The 17,522-nt window shown below is 39.8% G+C and overlaps 1 protein-coding gene and 1 non-coding gene across 6 annotated transcripts in view; both read left to right on the top strand.

Annotated features, from left to right (window-relative positions):
• The first annotated feature begins 1,347 nt into the window (after positions 1-1,347).
• On the top strand, positions 1,348-1,454 carry LOC113247661 (U6 spliceosomal RNA). Its single transcript, XR_003313333.1, has one exon. It is a non-coding gene; the product is annotated as a U6 spliceosomal RNA (small nuclear RNA).
• A 4,631-nt stretch (positions 1,455-6,085) lies between these two features.
• LOC113267793 (E3 SUMO-protein ligase RanBP2) overlaps positions 6,086-17,522 on the top strand; it is a 77,825-nt gene continuing 66,388 nt past the window's right edge. For 2 of the 5 annotated variants that reach the window (XM_044379114.3, XM_026516014.4), the window contains exon 1: positions 6,086-6,303. In XM_044379114.3, the coding sequence (XP_044235049.3) occupies positions 6,232-6,303 (72 nt within the window). In that variant the 5' untranslated portion in view covers positions 6,086-6,231. The remainder of the gene's footprint in view (positions 6,304-17,522) is intronic. The other 3 variants (XM_048222542.2, XM_026516005.4, XM_044379124.3) reach the window with 2 other exon arrangements.

Raw genomic sequence — 17,522 nt, 5'->3', positions numbered from 1 at the left:
TTACTGAAATAGGCAGCCAGCCCATAGGCCATAGTTTGCCACCTTTTGCCCTAGAGAAATGAAGACTGTGTTCATTGAAAAACATGTATACAAATGTTTACAGCAGCTTTATTCATAATTAATAGAAATTGGTAACAACCCAAATGTCCTACATAGGGTAAACGGATAAACCTGTGGTACATTCATACATGGACTGTTACTCAGCAGTGAGGGAGAATAACCTATTGATACGTGAAAGGACTTGGATGAATTTCAAACGCATTATCTGAGTGACAAAAGCTAGTATCAAAAGGTTACATACTGTAGGATTCCATTCATATGATATTCTTGAAGAAACAAAACTAGAGTGCAAAGAAATGATCAATGGTAAGGGTTGAATGTGGGGTGTGACTCGAAAATAATAATGGGAATGAATCCTGGGGGATGATGGAATTGTTCTGTATCCTAATTGTGGAAGTGATTCCATGAATCTATACATCTCAAAAGTCATAAACCTATACACCCCACGAAAGGGCAGTTTTTTGAGATGATTATTTACCATTAATGCCAACATCAATTCTCCCTATCAAAAAGAGAGTAACCATTATTTTGTGCCTTCATTTCCTTACCACCTAATTCCTTCTTAGCCATTTGCATGCTGTTTTTTGTCTGTACCATTTCTTTCAAAAATCAACTTTTAGGAAGCAAGTCTAAAGAGTTTTTCTCAGTTATCACTCCTGATTTTTTTAAAGATTTATTTATTTATTTTAGAGAGAGAGAGAAAGAGTGTGAAAGCAGGAGCAGGAGGGGCACAGCAAGAGAGAGAGAGAATCTCAAGCAGATTCTGCACTGAGCGCAAAGCCCAACATGCAGCCCGATCTCATGATCCCGAGATCATGACCTGAGCTGAAACCAAGAGTTGGATGCCTAACTGACTGTGCCACCCAGGTGCCCGGAGCTCTGTATTGTTAATAAGGTCCTCAGCCTGACACGGGGCTCGACCTCACCATCCTGAGATCAGGACCTGAGCTGAAACCAAGAATCTGATGCTTAACCGACTGCACCACCCAAGATCCCCCGTTCCTGATCTTTTTGTAGCATTTTATGCTGTTGATTATTCTCTTCTTAAAGCTCTGCTTTTTAGCTTCTGGGATGCTGTACTTTTTGGATTTTCCTTCAGCCACATTGAGTGCTGCAGTTACATAACCTGCTCCTTTTTATGTTTAATGTCTGAACAAGAACTCTGCTGTCCAACACACTAGACACATACGGCACTTGAGCATTTGAAATGCAGCTACTGCTACTGAACAATGAAGTTTTAAATTTAATTTAATTTTAATTAATTTAAATTCAAAAACTTGATATCCGGTGCTCACTTCTGCAGCACATATGCTAAAATTGGGATGATACACAGAAGATTAGCATGGCTCCTGAGCATGGATGACATGCAAATTTGTGAAGCATTCCATATTGAAAAATAAACAAATAGATAAACAAACAAACAAACTTGATATTCAGTTCAATTCCTGGACACTTCTAAGTATGTCTGGAACAACTTGGGTATATTAATCTATTTTTTCAACCCTAAATTTTATGAAATCTAAATACAGATCAAGTATTTTTGATGAAACCTTGGCATCCGAATTAAGATGCAAATGTAAAATATGCACCAAATTTTAAATGCTTAGTACAAAAAAAGAATGTAAGATAGCTTATTAACTATTTGTTTATATTACTTGCATTTGAAATTGTAATATTTTAAGTATATTGGATTGAATATAAGATTATTAAAATGGATTTCTCCTGTTCCTTTTTACTTTTTAAAGTGTGGCTTCTAGAATATTTTAAATTACGTGTTGGGTCACATTATATTAGACACACTGATTTGGGGGATTCGGTTCCCAGAGATACATACATACACACATATTTACGTGTATATATATACACACATATATACATAGAGATATACACATACGAATGCATATACATATGTATGTGTGTGTATTCCTTAGTTTATTATTTGTACAAGCTCTGCCTCACATAATTCCAGGCAGGGTTGTGCTGTCACGTGATAGCTCCAAATCCTTTCTCAGCTGATGTGTGAAAGATCCATTTCTGCACATGAAACACAGTTTAGGTTGTATGGATGTCAAGAGCAGCATGTGCAAAAGCCTCTATTTTCAGAGATGCAATCGAAGCTAAAGTTTTAAAATGAAAATAACATATCCAAGAACCAAAAAATGGCAATGCTCATTCATGTTGGCTCCTTCTGTTTCTGAGTTTCTTTATGAACATTTTCAATCTCATCATGTCTATTAAGTTCAAAAACCATGAGAATATTCAAAATGCTGTCTACAAAGTAGTAAGTTTAGGATTACCGTAGAATCATACAAATTGGGAACACTGAGAAAATGATGGGATGAATTGACAGTATGAATGGTTCTGAAGAAAAAAGGAATCATGTGATATATGAAAGATGTGTCTGCAGTTGATGATAATTAGCAATAGAGGGTAGAGGTGTTTGAGACGAGAGAAACTTTGATCAGCATCAATGTTAAGTGCCTGTTAGTTCAAAATTCAGAAGTTGAGGACTCCTATTAATCAGATAAAACTGCTGCTAATGAAAAATGTCATAAGCCAAATATTTCTATGGATTCAACTCTCATTTGAATTGAATTTACAATGCATCAGTATGAGTAATGGAGCTATTAGAGTAGAATTCATACCCCTGCTATGGAGTTCTTTGTAGAGAACATTATAGTTAGATGTGTGATTTGGGGGATGGGTAATTACTAATGAGAAATTTGGATGTAACTGGTTTATGCTGGGAAAAGATGTGGGCTAGAATGGACATCATCATGGAGAATGTCTATTTTGAAAGCCCAGAAGGTCAAACTCATTCTTCCATTTTGTGAAAATTGAGGTTGTTTTTTTTTTTAAGACTTATTTACTTTTATTTTTTAAAAAGATTTTATTTATTTATTTGACAGAGAGAGAATGAGAGAGGGAATATGAGCAGGGGGAGTGGGAGAGGGAGAGAGAGGGAGAAACCAGCTTCCCACTGAGCAGGGAGCCCCATGTGGGGCTTGATCCCAGGACCCTGGGATCAGGACCTGAGCTGAAGGCAGATGCTTAACGACTGAGCCACCCAGGTGCCCCATAAGATTTAATTTATTTTAGAGAGCAGGTGGAGGGGAAGAGGGAGAGAAAATCTCCAGCAGATTCCCTGCTGAGCCCAAAGTGGGGGCTGGATCCCACAACCTGGAGATCATGACCTTAGCCGAAATCAAGAGTCAGAGGCTTAACTTACTGAGCCACCCAGGCACCCCCCAAATTTATGTTTTGAAGAGTAATAAATGTACTTAAGAGAAGTCATCTGAGTTCCTCAAGAGATTCTCCTTTTGGCCCCTCCTTTCCAGTTTATTTGACTTAAACAGATTAATGGTAGTGATTTTACTTGGTAAGTGTGCTTCGGAAAGTTGCTTACTGTTCACTCCCTTGGTTTCCTATCTACAAAACCAAGGATAATAATATTTAACAGTATCCTCCTGAAGCTGTTGAGAATTAAATGAGCTAATACATGTGAAATGTTAAGAAGAGGACATGGAACAGAGCAAGTGCTTACTTGTTAGCCATGGCTGTTATTACTAACACTCTTTCCATGGCAAACTCATGGCTTCAACTGTCACTGAAGGTTTATGACTTCCAGTCCATCACAGATCATCATCCTACCATTCCATCTATACACTAGGTATCTCCATTTAGATATATAAATGGCACCTAAAGGGAAATAAATCAACTATCTAAAATAGGACCTTCTATCCCAAATCACATTCTCTTTAAGTGTTATTTCTAATATATGTCACATTATTAATCTCAGAATCATTTCCTTTTCTTTTATTCACATCCAACATGATCGAGATAAAACAAAAGAAAATGCTCTTTTTCTCCCTTTATAAAGACAATACTTGCTGATTGTAAAAAATTTGGAAAATATGGAAAAATCAAAAAGGAGATACTAGGGAGATGGCCTGTAAGAGGCCAGGTTAATTCTAAGTGATTGGATAAAATTATATTTTGTCTACATTAAAAAAAAAGAAAAAATAAGGGTGGTTCAGTTGGTTAAGTGCCCGACTCTTCTGAGGTCATGATCTCCGGGTCCTGGGATTGGGCCCCACATGGGGCTCCATGGTGGGCTTGGAGCCTACTTAGGAGTCTCTCTTTCCCTTCTCCTCTGCACACCGCCCGCCCCACCCCCACTCGTGCACATGGATGCTCTCTAAAATAAATAAATAAAATCTATAAAAAGAGATAACAATTCTCCATAACCATAACATTCTAAACTTCCAGTTAAAAATTTCAACACATTTCATTTGCTTGATATTTTCCCAGATAATGAAGACCCTACTGTATGTACACAGGGATATGACTTTTTTATACCTAATGTCTTCACCACTGAAAACATTTTATAAAACATTTTAAAACTCAGATTTCCAAAGTAAACTTTTTTAATGACTTGTTTTTGTTTCATGGCTACAATATATACAATACATTATCCTGAGGATTATAATTCAATTCTTACAAGTTTTCTTCTGTTCTTTGTTTTGCTTCCTCTGGTACTTTTTTTTTTTTTTTAAAGATTTTATTTATTTATTCGACACAGATAGAGACAGCCAGCGAGAGAGGGAACACAAGCAGGGGGAGTGGGAGAGGAAGAAGCAGGCTCATAGCGGAGGAGCCTGATGTGGGGCTTGACCCCATAATGCCGGGGATCACGCCCTGAGCCTAAGGCAGACGCTTAACCGCTGTGCCACCCAGGCGCCCCTCTCTGGTACTTTTTCTAAGCTGGTTATTACACTGGATATTCTAAAAAGGCTGCTGGTACCTTGTTTTCTGTAATGAAAAGGGGAACGAAGGGGCTGTGTAGGTGAGTGTAGGGTTCTCTGCCTTCATCCACGGTAGAACAACGGAGGGAGGCCCACCTACGCCAGCATAAATTGTTAGGAGGTGTTATGGCTCACTTCATTTGTACTGCTATGGGGGTCCTAACCCAAAATGATTTTGTAGGAAGGAAGATTACTCTGTTGTACATTAATAGAATTTTGCTCATTTTAAATTGTTCTCAAGAACAGAATGATTATAAAACAGAAGTGTTTTTCTTATAAAAAAGAACAGGTGTGGAAGATGTATCTGACTGCAAAAATACAAAGAACTCCAAACCTCCTTTTCAGATTAAACTGTGTAATTTCATAAATCAGACGATTTAGTCAAAACAAAATACTGTTTTTAAATGGTAAATGTATTTTTTATTGTTGAAGTATAATTTGAATTCAAGGAAGTATTTTCCAAACCTGAATGTAAGTTCAGGAGTTCCTATCACCAATTTGACTTTGTTTTTAAACTGTCAGAATACTTGACTTAATAAGTTAATTTATTCCTGTTCTGAGAAAGCCAGTCAATAATAGCAGTCTCCGGTAGGGGTTGGGGGGAAGTAAATATTTTTGAAGATTTGGAAAATGCAGATGTCTCATGTTGAGATGAGTACTATAAACATTTTGGTATATACTGTTCTGCTATTGAGATATATATCTATACATCTATATCTATATCTATATATAAATCTGGGGGGCTCTTCAAATTATACAATTATAATCATCCCCAAACAGTATTTGTGGCCTACCTTTTAATTATGCACTTTTAATTTTCTCATATAATATGTTCTTTTAAAATACGTGAATTTTAACATGGAGGCTTCGTATTCACACGTGTCCTACATAACATTTAACCAACAGCCTCCAGAAAGGTGTTTCCATTTTATACGCTCACCAAAATGTCCTAAGAGTGTTCTTCCCTTCCACAGCACCCCGTAATTAAAACTAAGAAGAAAGGGCCCAAAGTTTTGAGAACCCATCCGGTAAAACCTCGTCCCTCTAGTACTCGTCGCTGGTCCCAGCGCGGTGTTGAACTTTCCCTTCCTCGCAGCGGACGCTCTCACAACGCAAATCCGACCTTAGCCTCTGCAGGACCGCGCGGAGCCTGGGGCGGGGCCAGCCAGACGCCTGTGCGCGGCCGGAGCGACGCCGACGTTGGCGAGGCGCACAGTGCTGTCGCAACACGCACGCGGGGCGGGCCGCTTGTCGGCCGGCGACGGCGCTGCGTCACGGGCTTTCAGGCGCTTCGCTCCTGGAGACCGCGACCGCTGTGGGCCTCGGCTCTGGCCTCCCGCGCCCTGGGAGTCAGGTCGTTGGCGCGATGAGGCGCAGCAAAGCCGACGTGGAACGGTACATCGCTTCGGTGCAGGGTTCCGTCCCGTCGCCCCGAGAGGTGAGCTGGTCCTGGAGACCCGGGTGGCCTCCGCCCTGGCCCTGCCGCGGCCCCGCGCAGCGCCGGCGTCATGGCTCCCGGCGGCCGCCGCTCCTTGGCGCGTTGAGGCGCCGGCCGGCTCCCGCTGTCGGGTGGGCGGCGTGGCGCTCGCGAGCTCGAGGGGAGGGGGGAGGCCGCGGCGGGCTGCAGTTGGCGCCAGCTCTTCCTCTTCCTCCTGGCCTCCTACTGAAGGAACCTTATTCGCAGGCCCGTCCCGTCCCGGGGTTCCTCGGCTGCGTCCGTGCGGCCTCGTCACCGGGGCTCCGGAGCCTGCTGTTTACGGCGGGTCTCTTCTCGGCTCCTGGACAGTTAGCCGCCGCGGCGGAAGCGGCACTTCCAGGTTTTGGAGGTCGATGGAACCCAGCGGGGGACTGACGCAGCTCCGGGGTGGGCTTTTACTGCGGTGACGGGCAACCATCCATCGTAGATATCCAGTGGACCGGTGCAGGGGTAGCCACACTTGGAACTCCCTGACAGACCGCGCAGTGACACTGGGAGTCCACTCTATTTTGAGGCATCTGTCATTGTGCGTTTATAAGGATTCTGACCCTACTCTTCACACTCCACTCTCCCATCCCCAGTACTCCTAAGAGGCTTCTTTTTATTTGCCTTTATTTTTTTTAAACGCGATCTTGGGTGTTCTGAATTTCTTACAGGCCGTTCTTACGGTGGCTTAAAATTTTTTAACCTTTTTGACAACATGCTTAGCGTATTTTTTCTCTTTTAAGATAATGTGCCAGATATATTTTGGGTTCATCAGAATTTTAGTGATTGAATGTGGAGGGTGAGGAAAAAAGGCTAAGGGTGGGTGGTGTGCACAGGATCTTGAGTCACTTGGCTTGGGAGTTGAATCACAGCACTGCCGTTTATAAGCTGTGTGATTTGAGGCAAGTTAAACTTCATCAATAAGTAGGAGTAATGATATTGATAGTATATAGGATGATTCATGGTAAACCATTTAGGGCAATGCCTGGCACATAGTAAGCACTAAACGTTGATGTTAAAAGGACAGTCATTCAAGGTCTCTTCTGGGTAAGGGCCCGTGAGAATAAAGATGTGTGAGGAAAGTAAAAGAAACCCAGGGATGAACATCATTATAATAGTTGCATAATTATATTTTTAATCATATACTAGGCATATGTCTTTGTAGGATTTTGGTAATTGGTCTGATTTAGTTTCTTTTAGCAGTAACAGAGTAGGTTTCAGCCTGTTCCACCAGAAGAGAGGAGTAGGTATCTACATACAGATTGTAATTTTAAACTGCTGGCATACTCATAAACAACAAATCTGGTACCAGAGTCTAAAACAGAACTTCATTAAGGGTTTCTGTACGGCTGAAATTGACATACTTTAAAAAAAGCCAGGTTTAGAGCTTTCATGAGATTTTCAGCGGGGACCCTGGCTCCCAAAAGATTTAAGATCTTATTTCTGTAGACGGAATTTAGAATGTTCTTTGAACTACCTAGCCTTTCCATCAAATAAAGGGGTGTGGAGTCAGAATTTTAAGGACTGGTTATTATGGCTACTTCTGTTCTACATTTAAAGAGTATTATTTTACAATACACGAGAAACAAATAAACAAATCAAAAAATGGGCAGAAGATATGAACAGACACTTTTCCAATGAAGACATACAAATGGCTAACAGACACATGAAAAAATGTTCAAAATCATTAGCCATCAAGGAAATTCAAATCAAAACCACACTGAGATACCACCTTACGCCAGTTAGAATGGCAAAAATAGACAAGGCAAGAAACAACAATTGTTGGAGAGGATGTGGAGAAAGGGGATCCCTCCTACATTGTTGGTGGGAATGCAAGTTGGTACAGCCACTCTGGAAAACAGTGTGGAGGTCCCTTAAAAAGTTAAAAATTGGGGCGCCTGGGTGGCACAGCGGTTGAGCGTCTGCCTTCGGCTCAGGGCGTGATCCCGGCGTTGTGGGATCGAGCCCCACATCAGGCTCCTCCACTGGGAGCCTGCTTCTTCCTCTCCCACTCCCCCTGCTTGTGTTTCCTCTCTCGCTGGCTGTCTCTATCTCTGTCGGATAAATAAATAAAATCTTTAAAAAAAAAAAAAAAAAGTTAAAAATTGAGCTACCCTATGATCCAGCCATTGCACTACTGGGTGTTTACCCCAAAGATACAGACGTAGTGAAGAGAAGGGCCATATGCACCCCAATGTTCATAGCAGCAATGCCACAATAGCTAAATCATGGAAGGAGCCGAGATGCCCTGCAACAGATGACTGGATTAAGAAGTTGTGGTCCATATACACAATGGAATATTACTCAGCAATCAGAAAGAATGAGTTCTCAACATTTGCTACAACATGGACGGCACTGGAGGAGATAATGCTTAGTGAAATAAGTCAAACAGAGAAAGACAACTATCATATGATTTCTCTCATCTATGGAACATAAGAACTAGAATGATCAGTAGGGGAAGAAAGGGATAAAGAAAGGGGGGGTAATCAGAAGGGGGAATGAAACATGAGAGACTATGGACTATGAGAAACAAACTGAGGGCTACAGAGGGGAGGGGGGTGGGGGAATGGGATAGACCGGTGATGGGTAGTAAGGAGGGCACGTATTGCATGGTGCACTGGGTGTTGTACACAACTAATGAATCATCGAGCCTTACATCGGAAACCGGGGATGTACTGTATGGTGACTAACATAATATAATAAAAAATCATTATTAAAAAAAAAAAATAAAGAGTATTATTTTAATCCGATGTTTTTCTTAAAACAGGAGAAATCATTTACTTTAGAACTTGGGGATTTCAGTGGGATTTTGATTAGCAAGTGAGTAACTTTGTAACAGGTGATGGTACTATAAACCTAGGTCTAAGTGAAAGGACAAATCAGTGTGCTTTGGGTAGCTTGGAAGGGAGAACGCGGAGGAGGCAGAGACAGTGGCTTTTAAGAGTAGAAAGATTAGTATTTACTTGGCTCCGAGTTTGATAGAGATTGGCCATGTGTGAACTGGAGATGCTTTTTGGGATGTCCCAAGTTCTGGAATGCAATGATGGGTCTGTAGTCTTACCTTCCCAGGGTTCCCATTATGCTTTCATTTGTTTGTCTCTTTTGTTTTGTCATTTTCTATTCCTTCACGCCTGCTTTTGTCCTTGTTGAAAATACCACTTGTGTTTCTTCAATTTTTCTTTCTCAAGTTGGCTTCTATTTAGTTTTCCTAGATTTCTGTTGAGTTGGCCTCCCAGTCCACACCCCTAATTCCTACTGCTCAGATGCAACCTGACAGCTTTTAGTTGTTCACCATATACTTTACACTTCTGATTAACTTCTGAGTAGTACATACTTTTATTTCTCTGTCTCCTTTTCCACATTTTAGATACTTTCTACTCTGTCCTTTAGGTGTCTGTTCACAGATCTTTCTCCCCCCTCATTCTTTCAGTTTTGTTGTTGTAATTTTTGATTAAATGAATAGTTTGTATTTATGTAATTAGGATAAGGTACATATTTTTCCATTTGAGCCACCTTTATTGTGTAGCTTTATTTTTCCTGGAGTTAATAGTTGCTTTATTTATTTATTTTTTTGGTTTGTTTAGTTATCTAGGATGTATTACTAATTCTTTACCCAAACTCAGTTTAACTCTTAAGTGTAATCAAAGAGGTCACATAATCCATCGATTTCAGCTTAAAATTTTTTTAAGGGTCTTTCTTGTGGAGCACTCTTGTCTTACTGCTGCAATCTGGATTGGCGTCTCCTTCTCTTTGCTACACAGTTCTAGCTCCGGGACTTGGCTTTATCATCATCTTGAGAATTACCTTTACTTCTTTTCTTTTTTAGACCCTTGGTTTCTTGTAACTCATGTTCTCTTGACTTTGTTTTGGTGTAGGGCACAATCTCCAGTTTGCTTTGAGAAGGAAAGGATGGTATTTTCTTTTTTTTAACATGGTATGCCTGAAAAAGTCTTCACCTGATTTATAGTTTGGTTATCAGATTCTAGGTTTGAAATAATTTTTTTCTTCAATTTTGAAAGTATTGCTTCATTTTCGGATCATTTGTATTGTTAGAAATCTGATGTGATTCTTGTTATCGATAGCTTCTAGGTTTTCTAGAATTTTCCTGTCAATTGGAAAACTCATTTCCTTCAGTTCTGGGACATTGTGTTATTTCTTTGAGTATTTCTCCCCCCCACCATCCCAAGCTCCCCCCTCCCGTCGCCCCAATCTCAAGTTTTTGTTAACTGAAAGTTGGTTCTGGTTTGATCCTCTATGTCTTTTTTTCTTACTTGTGTCTTTTTGTTCTATTTTTAACCTTCTCTTCCAGGGGAAGGAGATTGGGGAACTCACCGTTTAGTATCTAGACTTTGCTTATCTGCCTCTATAACCCCTGCCCTCACCCTTGTCAGGACTCCTGAAGTTTGGAGCCCTGTGGTTTATACTGAGAAAAAAATCCATTTGCTTAAACTAGTTTTGCAGGGGGTGTTGGATACCTGGGGTGATGGTGAAGAGTCAGTTGGCTGTGCAAGAGGAGGGTTAATGTGACATCTCTTCAGGTCTGAATGTTCCCGTTTTCAGCCCCACATCCGTTTTGATAGGAGTTTGAATGAATTTAAGTATTTGCATAACAGTGGCATAAAGTGTCATGGAAAGAAGCAGTGACTGAATCAGGGATGTCCTGAATCATGGACTGACTGGCTCTTTTCCTTCCTACCTATGTATCCTTAAACAAGGCACTTAACCTCCTTAGGCTTAGGCTTCAGTTCCTTTATAAAATGAGCAGAATGGAGACAGAAGACTATCAAATTTCCCCCAAAGTTTTATGGTTCTATATATTATTCTTTAATAATTGCTGTTCAGTTATCCTAAGAGTCTTTCATGAGATATTTCGAAGCACCATAGGCAGTGGAGTTGGTTTTTCTTTTATGTGTTGACATTGTAACTTGTGGGAATCTATTCATTTTTTAAAAGGGGGAAGAAAGCTCTGTTCATTTTAATGCCATTTTGATTGTTGTGTATTATTGTCATAAACTGCTTCAGATCTCTTAAATTTATGGATTTGGGGGAGGCTCTGTTATGATTACAGTTTCCTCAGGTGTTTATTAATACCGAATGAAGTTAAAGATTGCTTGTAGTTCTTTTATATTTATTTTAGAAAAGATTTATTTACTTGAGAGAGAGAGAATTTGAAGCAGACTCCACACTGAGTGTAGAGCGTGACGTGGGGCTCGATCTCAAAACTGTGAGATCATGACCTGAGCTGAAATCAAGAGTCAGACGCTTAACTGACTGAGTCACCCAGGCACTTCTGTAGTCCTTTACTTTTAAACTATATCCTGTTAAGGATGTATACTCAATACTGTCATACTAAGGTCACTTGAAATAACTTTCTGAGTATATGTCACTAGTTTGACGTAAAATGAGAGTATATTTTATGTCGCTTTATTGAGGTGCAGTTCACATGCCATACAGTTCACCATTTAAAGTGTACAGTGTGATGAATTTTGTTATGTCTCGTTATTGATGTTTTAAGTTGTAAAATATATGTAATCTGCCATTTTAATGCCTTTTTTAAAAGTTTTTATTTTAATTTCATTGTTAACACTGTTCTGTTAGTTGCAGGTGTACAATGTAATGATTATGTTATAGTGATTATATAGTGATTATACAGTGCTCATCATGATTAGTGTATGTCTTTAATCCCCATCACCTATTTCACCCATCCCTGCTCCCAGTTCCCCTCTGGTAACCATCAGTTTGTTGTCTATAGTTAAGAGTCTGTTTCTTGGTTTGTCTTTCTCCCCTTTTTTCCTTTGCTCATATGTTTTGTTTCTTAAACTCCACATGAGTGAAATCATATGGTATATTTGTCTTTCTGTGACTTATTTCACTTCTCATTATACTCTCTAGCTCCATCCAGTTTGTTGCAAATGGCAAAATTTCATTCTTTTTTATGGCTGAGTAATATTCCATTGTGTATCTATGTACCACATCTTTATCCATTTAACTCTTTTTTTTTTTTTTTAAGATTTTATTTATTTATTTGACAGAGATAGAGACAGCCAGTGAGAGAAGGAACACAGGCAGGGGGAGTGGGAGAGGAAGAAGCAGGCTCCCAGCGGAGGAGCCTGATGTGGGACTCGATCCCAGGACTCTGGGATCTCGCCCTGGGCCGAAGGCAGATGCTTAACGACTGAGCCACCCAGGCGCCCCTATCCATTTAACTCTTGATAGACACTTAGGCTGCTTCCGTAATTTACCTTTTGTAAATAATGCAGCAATAAATATAGGGTTGTGTGTATCCTTTTGAATTATTATTATTATTTTTTAAGATTTTACTCATTTGAGAGAGAGCTTGTGTGCACAAGTGAGGAGGAGGGGCAGAGGGAGTGGGAGAAGCAGACTCCCTGCTGAGCAGGGGGCATGACAGTCCCAAGTGGGGCTGGATCCCAGGACCCTGAGATCACAACCTGTGCTGAAGGCAGATGCTTAACCAACTGAGCCACCCAGGTGCCCCTGAATTAGTGTTTTTGTATTTTTTGAGTAAAAAAACCAGTAGTTATGATTACTGGATCATATGGTAGCTCTATTTTAACTTTTTGAGGAGCTTCCTTCCTGTTTTCCATAGTGGGTTCACCAGTTTGCATTCCCACCAGCAATGCAAGAGGGTTCCTTTTTCTCCAAATCCTTGCCAACAAGAATGGAAAGTTTAGCCATTCTGGTAAGTGTGAGGTGATCTGTCATTGTAGTTTTGAGTTGCATTTTTCTGGTAATGAGTGATAATGAACATCTTTTTATGTGACTGTTGGCCATCTGTGTGTCTTCTTTGGAGAAATGTCTGTGCATGTCTTCTGTCCTTTTTTAAATTGTATTATTTTTTGGGTTTTGTATAAAGTCTTCATGTGTTTTGGATATGTCATTTGCAAATACCTTCTATTCAGTAGGTTGCCTTTTAGTTTTTTGATTGTTTTTTTCACTGCAGGAGCTTTTTATTTTGATGTAGTCCCAGTAGTTTATTTTTGCTTTTGTTTCCCTTGTTTCAGGAGATCTATCTAGAAAAAGGTTGCTATGTCAGAGAAACTACTTCTTGAGCTCTCTTGAGACTAGGATTTTTGTGGTTTCAGGTTTCACATTTAGATCCTTAATCCATTTTGAATTTACTTTTATGCTTGGTGTAGGAAAGTGGTCCAATTCCCTCTTTTGCATGTAGCTGTTCAGTTTTCCCAACACCACTTGTTGAAGAGACCATCTTTTTCTTATTCCATATTCTTTCCTCCTTTGTTGGAAATTAGCCATATAATTGTATGTTTATTTTTGGGCTTTCTATTCTGTTCTATTGATCTATGTGTCTTTGTGCCAGTACTAAACTGTTCTGATTACTACAGCTTTGTAATGTAACTTGAAGTCCAGAATTGTGATACCTCCAGGTTTTTTTTTTTTTTTTCTTTTTTCCAAGATTGTTTTGGCTATTAGGGTCTTCTGTGGTTGCATACAAATTTTAGGATTGTTTGTTTTAGCTTTGTGAAAGATGTTGGTATTTTGATAGAGATTGCTTTAAATGTGTAGATAGTTTTGGGTGGTGTTGACAGTTCAACAGTATTCTTCCAATTCATGAGCATGGGAATGTCTTTTCATTTTTTTCTGTTGTTTTCAATTTCTTTCGTCATTGTTTTATAGTTTCCACCTCTTGTTAAGTTTATCCCTAGATATTTTATTATTTTTGGTGCAGTTGTAAATAGGATTTCTTTTGCTGGTTTTGGGTTTTGTTTATTCTTCTTTTTCTAGGTCTTTTAGATACAAGGTTACATGGTTTGAGGTTTTTTAAATTTTTGAGGTACACCTGTATTGCTATAAAGTTCCCTCTTTTTTTTTTAATCAAGATTTTATTTATTTGAGAGAGACAGAGATAGCAAGAGAGAGCATGAGCGGGGAGAAGAGGGAGAAGCAGGGAGCCCAACGTGGGGCTTGATCCCAGGACCCTAGGATCATGACCTGAGCCGAAGGCAGATGCCCAACCAACTGAGCCACCCAGGCACCCCTAAACTTCCCTCTTAGAGCCTCTTTTGCCTCCTAAAGATTTTTGGACTGTTGTTTGTTAACATGTAGTCTTTGATTTCTTCTTTGATTTCTTGGTTGACCCATTCATTGTTGAGTAGTACCATGTTATTTAACCTCCATGTATTTGTGGTCTTTTCAGATCATGTTGTGGTCAGAAAAGATGCACGGTATAACTTTGATCTTTTTGAATTTGATGAGATTTGTGGCCTAATATGTGATCTGATCTTTTCCATATGCACTTGAAAAGACTGTGTATTCTTCTGTTTCAGGATGGAATGTTCTGAATGTATCTGTTGAATCCATGTGTTCCACTGTTTCCTTGTTGATTTTCTGTTTGGATGATCTATCCATTGATGTAAATGGAGTGTTAAAGTACCTACTGTTATTTTATTACTATTGATTAGTTCCTTCATGTTTGTTATTAACTGTTTTGTGTATTTGAGTGCTCCTATGTTGAGTACATAAATACTGTCTTCTGGTTGGATTGCCCCCTTTACAGTTATATAATGTCCTATCTTGTCTCTTGTTACAGTCTTTGCTTTAAAGTCTCTTGTCTGATCTAAGTATTGCTATTCCAGCTTTCTTTTGACAGCCATTTGCGTGATGAATGTTTCTCTTTCCCCTCACTTTGAATCTGCAGTGTCTTTAGGTCTGAAATGAGTCTCTTTTAGGCAGTATATAGATGGGTCTTTTTTTTTTTTTTTTTTTTTTTTTTAATCTGGTCTGTCTCCCTATGTCTTTTGATCGGAGCATTTAGTCCATTTACATTCAAAGTAATTATTGATAGATATGTATTTAGTGCCATTTTGTTACTTGTTTTGTTATTCTTGTAGTTTTGCTCTGATCCTTGCTCTTTTTCATAATTTGCTGGCTTTAGTGATATACTTGGGTTTCTTTTTTATTCTTTGCATATTTATTACTGGTTTTTGATTTGTGGTTACCATTAGGTTTGTATGTAACATCTTCTGCATTTAGCACTCTGTATGAGTTAATGTCTGTTTATGTTTGAACCCATTCTTCTCCCCGCCCATGTTTTAGGTATACAGTGTTATTCGTTAACATCCTTTATTTTGTGAGTCCCTTGACTGATTTTTACAGATACACTTATTTTTGAGTATAAGAGTTACTTTTGTGGTTCCTCCTTTTCATACTTTTACTTATAGTTTTCCCTTTCCACTCAAAGAGTCCCCTTTAATTAATTTCTTGTAGGGCTGGTTTAGTGGTCATGAACTCCTTTAGTTTCCATTTCTCTGAAAAATTCTTTATTTCTTCTTCTATTCTGAATGATAGCCTTGCTGGATAAAGTATTCTTGGCTGCAGATTTTTCCCTTTCAGCATTTTGAATGTATCATGCCACTGTCTTCTGGCCTGCAGAGTTTCTACTGAAAAAAATCCATTGATAGCTTTATGGAGTTTCCCTTATATGTAACTCTCTTCTTTTCTCTTTATGCTTTAAATTTTTTTTCTTCGTTAGTACTCTGCCATTTTAATTAGTGTGTCTTGGTGTAGATATTTTTTGGTTGATTTTTTGTGTGTGTGGGGGGGAATCCCAGTGCTTCCTGGATCTGGTATCTGTTTCCTTCCCCAGATTAGGGAAGAGTTTTCAGCTGTTATTTCTTCAAACAAATTTTCTGCTTTCTTTTTTCTCCCTTTTTCTTCTGGGATCCCTGTAATGTGGATGTTACTATGTTTGGTGGAGTAACTGAGGTTCCTCAGTTTATTCTCAATTTGCATGATTTTTTCCTCTTTCACTTGCTCAGCTTGATTGCTTCTTCTAGCCTGCTATTTAGTTCATCAAGTGTATCTTTAATTTCATTTATTATATTTTTCATCTGTCTGTGTGTGTGTGTGTGTGTGTGTGTGTGTGTTTTAATCCCTTTGTTAGGGTCTCACTGATGTCTTCCACTCTTTTCTCAAGCCCAGGGAGTATCTATATGAATATTACTTTAAATTTTCTATCAGGCATATTACATATATCTGTTTTGCTTAGGTCTTTTGCTGTAGTTTTTGTTCTGTTCTTTCATATTCCTCTGTCTCCTGATTTTGTCTGACTCTTTGTGTCTGTTTCTTTGTGTTCGGAAAGTTAGCTATGTCTCCCGCTCTTGAAGTTAATGCCTTATGAAGAGGAGGGTGTAATGCCTTGCAGTGCAGTGTCCCCTGTTTCGCAGGACCTGGTGCTTCATGGAGTATCTCCTCTGTGTGTTGGATGTGCTCTGCTATTGTGTTCTGGCCACTTTTTTCTTTAGTCCAGTTATCTGCAGAGGTTCTTTTTGCCTGTTGTGGGCAGTGTTTGTTCCCTGCTGGGGTGGGCGTGTTTTAGCAAGGTACATGCTGGTCTCCTAGTGAAATGAGATCTGCTGCCACTGCTGCTGAACTGATCACAATGTGTGGGTCAGAGATGTTGTGTGGGCAGGGTTTGCACTGATCTTCTGAGGCAGGTACCCACAAGGCTGAGACTGGGAGAAGTGTGACTGGGAAAGATAGGTCCACAGAAGCGTGGGGTGGCATGGGGAGGGTAGGTTGGTATAAGCAAGTCAAGTAGCAAATGTAATACCACTCTGTTTCCTGGAGGTGATCATGTGTTTATGCTGGGGTCATTGGAGGGAAATGGCTCCTGCCAGCTCCTTTGTTCCTGAAGGGCACTCCTTATTATCCTTGCCTCTCTGGGACACACTCTGAGATGAGTAAATAACTCTTCCTCCCGTATGCTGCAGACATTTTTCAAGTTGCTGCTTCTGTGCTGTATCTCTGTAGGCTGTTAGTTGTGCTTTGTCTATGCCTTCCAGGCTCTCAGAGCCAGATCTCCCTGATTTTTAAATTCCTTGGCCCTTCTTGCTTTCATAGCCAAGTGTTATGGGTATTCATCTTCCCCGTGTGGGCTCCCCATTGGCCTTCACTATGCTACTGGCTCCCTCCTAACGGTGGATGGCCACAGTCCCTTTTGCTCCCAGACCAAGTCTCCTCCACCTTTCCTACCTTCTTTCCTGTGGCCTCTTCTCAACCTTTAGTTTTGGAGTTTGTTCTTCCAGTCTCTGGATCATTTTCTGGAATATTTACAGTGATGTACATGTTCCTGTGGGATGAGGTGAGCTTGAGGTCCTCCTACTCTGCCATCTTCCCGGCCTTCATGAACCACTTTTTTTTTTTTTTTAAAG

Source organism: Ursus arctos, unplaced genomic scaffold (genome assembly GCF_023065955.2).
Source record: "Ursus arctos isolate Adak ecotype North America unplaced genomic scaffold, UrsArc2.0 scaffold_8, whole genome shotgun sequence".
NCBI lineage: Eukaryota > Metazoa > Chordata > Mammalia > Carnivora > Ursidae > Ursus > Ursus arctos.
The sequence above is the reverse complement of the archived record's forward strand: the minus strand, read 5'-3'. Positions and strand labels throughout refer to the sequence as shown.